Source organism: Stegastes partitus, unplaced genomic scaffold (genome assembly GCF_000690725.1).
Source record: "Stegastes partitus isolate 25-593 unplaced genomic scaffold, Stegastes_partitus-1.0.2 Scaffold9, whole genome shotgun sequence".
Lineage (NCBI taxonomy): Eukaryota > Metazoa > Chordata > Actinopteri > Pomacentridae > Stegastes > Stegastes partitus.
Window position 1 is genome coordinate 1,646,019 of NW_007577740.1, and position 5,299 is coordinate 1,651,317.

Genomic DNA, 5,299 nt, shown 5'->3' on the forward strand with positions numbered 1-5,299 from the left:
ATTATGACCTGGACAAGAATGCCAACAGAATTTGGTCATTAAAAAATAAGGTGGACAAACAAATATTCAAAAATGTAAGATTTTAAACTCTCTGTACTGAGAAGTGTACTTACTTTTGTTGCAAAACACATGTAATTACTGTAAAGTCATACAATGCTAAATCATTCGTGGATATTTCTAATTGAAGTATATCATTTGCAATTTAGTTATTTTGCAAATTAAGAAAAAACATACCGTATTCAACTGAAGCTTTAAATTATGATGATAATGTACAAAAAAAACAGTGACATTGGCGGAGTGTCATTGTCACGTTGTACAATAAAGTTTTTGAAAAGGTGACGTCATTTTCCGCAGAGACAGCTGATGCACCGAGTCTTCCTCCTCCCGAGCCGCTCTTGAATTCATGTTGATCTCCAAACAGTCAGCAGTCATTTTAGTTCAATAACGACAGACAGTATGTTGCACAGGGACAGAATACCGCTGCTGGTGATTTTCCTTCAGGCTGCGCTCGTCGTGTCGTGGTGTTTCACTGACATGGAAACGGGGCCTGGCGCAGGTGTATCGACACAGCCGAACGGAGATCGCTTCAAAATCGAGGGAAGAGCGATAGTTCCGGGGGTTAAGACACAAGATTGGGTATCCACAGCAAGAGTCCTGGTAGAGGGTGAAGAATATGTGGGATTTCTGAGGTAAGAAACGGCCACAACTCTAGCCGCTAGCTAGCTAGCTAACACACTAGCTAGGTAGCATTAGCATTGTTAGCTGATAGCTAAAGCCTGAAGTTGTGCTGCCAATGAGCGCCCGGCAGCTGGAACAGGCAGATGGCAGCTCCGAACTGTCGTAGCTAATTTACAGCTCAACAATTCTGGACGTAACTCTTGCCAACTTGTCCCTACACTTGCTTGTTAATTTCATTTTAAACTCAGCAGGCCTCTTTGGTCTTGAAACAGCTGTAACCATAACAAACCGCGGCCACAGGAGACCTAGAGCCTGGTATTGAAGCCCTACTAAATCACTTATTTACCATTTAACGGGATAAACATTTCCTCTGTGTTTGCTTAGTTATGACACATTGTATACCTTTTACTGAGATAAATGTAAGTGTGACTGTTAGGTAGCGCACTGCACGGTAGTAGCCTCGTTTATATTAGGAAACTAGACTGTAAGTAACATGATTTGCGGTGTGGATTCTATATATACATCTGAGATTCAACTTCAAGTTTAAGTCCCTCACCGCAGTTTTCCACCAGCTAAAAAATGACTGCTGCCTCTACATTGTGACTTACATGATATCAATGCAGGTCATATTTTGAAGATTGTAGCACATAGGATGCATACAGCCTAAAGGTCAGAAACTATACTATATGTAGTATCACCCATAATGTAAACGTTATGTGTGATTACATTATAGCCTGCAAGAAAAGTCATGTGTATTTGCACGTTGTGACTGTGTGATCCAGATAAAAGCAATAATAGCTGCATATAAATAAGGTGATGCAGCTTTAACAGTTTAGTTTTTTTTTTGGCACACCAATTTTTCCTTACATGGTTATTGTTTCTTGAACTGGAATGATGGGTTGATCAGCAGTAAAATAACAGGCATCTATCTTGATAGCTAAGCATTTGCTACAGTTGTATGTTGCTGGTTCTCAGGTTCCGCCTCCAACTGCAGAATTTGTTGAGTTTCAGTCATAAAACATAGCGACCCGCATATCTTTGGGGGTTTTGGATTGTTTGTTCCATTTTCCATTTGCGTTCATGTGTATGTCTGCTGCGATGGTGTTTCATGTTGAAAGTTGATAAACAGGTTGTTAGATACTCAAAAAACACATTTTTGTCCCATTTCTAAACCAGTGCGTTAACCATTGACCTAAAAAAAAAAACACACTCAGTTACTAGTTAATTATTTCTGCTTTCCTTAACCCAGTTTAATTTGATTGCAATGCTGCTGATGGTTTAGCCTCATTTCTTCATTACAAAGAAGGTCAACAGCAACACAGCGATCTGCATGATAGGCTCAAAATGTCCACTGAGTTAAACATGTGTTAGACAGGATGGGGTGAAGCTCCTGTAGGTGTATGTCATAAGTTGTAAATACGTGCAGCCTTGACAAAAATGTCACATCTTTTGTTGCAGAACTGATGGGAGTTTTGCTGTGAATGATGTCCCTTCAGGATCTTACGTTGTGGAGGTTGTTACACCCACCTATAGATTCGAACCAGTGCGTGTTGATATCACATCCAAGGGTAAAATGAGGTAAGGTCTGCCTGCAGTGGGGAACCAAACAAAAAGCATTTGTGTGTCATGAGTGTAGGCTTTGTAGTCGGTTTTGGAGGCGACTTAACCGTCTGAAACAATGTGTCATTTCACAGGGCGCGTCTTGTGAACTACATCAAGACGTCAGAGGTAATTCGCCAACCATACCCTCTCCAAGTTAGGGCTAGCGGCCCTCACAGCTACTTCATGAAGAGAGAAACCTGGGGCTGGACAGACTTCCTTATGAACCCAATGGTAGGAAACCTTAGAGAAATGTGTGAATAATGTATGAACTGCATCCTCAGTGGGTTAGAAAGTTATGTATTCTACAAAAATGTATTAGGTTAGAGAGATGTAGACGGAGAGTTAATGGAGTCATCATTGCTCAGAAATACAATCATGTCTTTTTAAAATGGATCATTACCCCTGGAGCCTGATGACATAACCCCATTTTGATTTTATGAATAGGTTTTTGACAATCTGATAGTTTTAGTGCTTCTCTGCCATGTAATAATAACATTAAACCTTTCTTCTGCAGAAGCTCTTAATTCCATTCCTTGGGGATTTAGCTAAAGTCGTTTACCAGTCAGACACACTTGTACTATGATATGCACTTTATTTCACATTGATAAAGAAAAATAGTACAATGCTAATACTTTTTTCAAAAACAAAATGATTAAAATAAGACTTTATTATGCTTAGTTGAAGTGTTTATTCTTAATTATCTCTCACTTGTCAAACAGTTGTCATGCAATCTGAACTAGTCAAAGGTTAATTAATTCCATTCTTGCTCTTCTGTAGGTTATGATGATGGTTCTGCCCCTGCTGATCATTGTTCTGCTGCCCAAGGTGGTCAACACCAATGACCCAGAGATGAGAAAGGTAATTAATACCTTCAAGTGTTATTTCAAAAATATTGGACAGAGTTAATTCTTTGATGTAGTGTTTGAATTGAATCCAATACATTTTGCTACCTTTAGTATAGATTTGTTTGTGTGGCTTTGTTTAGCATAAGTTTCTGAAACAACTGGTTGTGTGATATTCGTAGCAAAATCATTTTTTCTTCTCCAGTCATGACACCCCATCTTTGCCTCATCTTGAAGTGTGAATTCATCATAACTTTAACACATGTCACTGCAGTCTCACTTTTCAAATCAGAGAGGACATTCAGAGTCTGTCCTCAGCCGTCATATCTCCTTCTATAGCTGTTTTTTAAAAATTCACTGCTGTCTTTTCAGGAAATGGAGCAGTCGATGAACATGCTGAATCCCAACCCTGAGCTTCCAGATGTCTCTGAGCTCATGACCAAGCTCTTCTCCGGCTCCAAGGGCTCCAGCAAGGCAGGCAGCAGCAGCAAGGGCACCAGGCCGGCTGCCAAGAGGAGGTAGTACCGCACACGTCTCCCAAAATCCGCCTACAGAAGCTGCCATGGAAGCAAGATTTTTAAATGTCTTTTTTTTTTTTTTTCTTCTGGGTTTATTGTACAGATTTCTTTATTAATAGATGTTTTGAGCACATCTTGATTTCTAAAAAGATATTGGAAACTGAGCAAAAATACGTTTCTTTCCTTCTTTTTTTTTTTTTTCATACTGCACTGATAGAAAATTCTGCAAAAGCTGTTCTTCATTTGCTCTATACTTTGTACATGTGACTGTACTACTCATCAATCTTTTCTGTGCTAACCCTCCATTGTGCATTTATCTACCGCTGCTAATTCCACTACCTGAAAGAGAGCATATATGCATATTCAGAGATTTTCTTGGTTTCGTTTGTATTTTTTTCGGTTTCGGTAATACGACTGTGAATGAAGATAAATTGAATTTTAAGATTGATAAATTCTTATTTAAAAGCCTAGATAAATAAATTGCAATGGTATATGACAACTGTGTTTTTATTTCAATCCATCTTTTTTGAGAGTGAACACATGACCTTCTCATTTTTTGACTTACTGTGGGGAACTGTCTGGCTAGAATTCACATAACTGTAAATGATGTGCCTGAGGTGTACACATTCGTTTGATAACCACTGGAAGTTCAAAGAGTGAAAGAGATGTGTGGCTGCTTTCACAGTCTCTACATAGTGTAACTGGCTTTACTTTTAATAAAGCGGGCCGTAGAGTCCATATTAAAGTCATTATAAAATGTGTTTGTGATAACTATTCTCCTTTCATCACTCCTAGCAGCTGATTCAAAGGATGGCATTTAAATTGAAATAATGATGAATGACAAATAATAGAGTTTGATGAACAATAAGCTCAGCTCAAGGTCTTGCATCTTTCTTCGTAGCTTTCAAAAGTCTGAAATGTTCGTCATCAGCATTTTGTGTTTGTTCTATTATTATGGAGCTGAATCTGTTTGCATGTAGGCTCTGTAGCTGATATGATTGTGCTATACATATATATATATATATATATAATTGATGTAAAAATGCAAAACCACAATTGAAGAGCTGTCAAGAGCCAGTCCCTTAGATTGCATTATATTCCTAACACGGCGCTGGTCTATCAGAAGCCTGTTAAAAGCTATTACTGCTTCCTACAAGTTGAAAACAGTGTATTTTGACGAACTGGATATAGACTTCAGGTGTAAGTCAGTTATTTCCAGGATGCATTTCAAGCAGTTTCTCCTCCTCCTCTTCCACTGTCTGTGTGTTATGGTTCTCAGAATACTGTTGCGAGAAACAGCGACCACCGAGCAGAAACCTTACTCTGAAAATGGCATGTTTTGCTGAGGATGTGGATTGTGCCGTCAGGCAGGCCTGTCTGGTACTTGTCTTGAATTATCCATTTTAGTGACACCTCCCTGCAGGCTAATGTTCCACCAAAACAATTCCTACATTGCTATTTTGCAGGAACACTCGCTGCACCTCCCAAGATGAAGGTGACGGGTTTTAAGATGTGATAAGACCTACAGTAAATGTGTATTTGGAAAGTTTATTTAACGTTGTGCTAAAAGAAAACATGTTTGGGAGGTAAGCAGCCAAAACTTAACAAAAAGAAAATGACTAGTGCATGAAAAAATGCATTTCTTCCTTAGGTCACGGA

At 38.9% G+C, this 5,299-nt stretch overlaps 1 protein-coding gene across 1 annotated transcript; it reads left to right on the forward strand.

The window, feature by feature from the left end:
- Window positions 1–339: 339 nt before the first annotated feature.
- On the forward strand, window positions 340–4,397 carry emc7b (ER membrane protein complex subunit 7b). Its single transcript, XM_008284841.1, has 5 exons — window positions 340–689; window positions 2,137–2,256; window positions 2,373–2,511; window positions 3,058–3,138; window positions 3,495–4,397. The coding sequence occupies exons 1-5, from the start codon at window positions 457–459 to the stop codon at window positions 3,642–3,644; spliced, it is 723 nt and encodes a 240-aa protein (XP_008283063.1). The 5' UTR covers window positions 340–456; the 3' UTR covers window positions 3,645–4,397.
- Window positions 4,398–5,299: the final 902 nt, after the last annotated feature.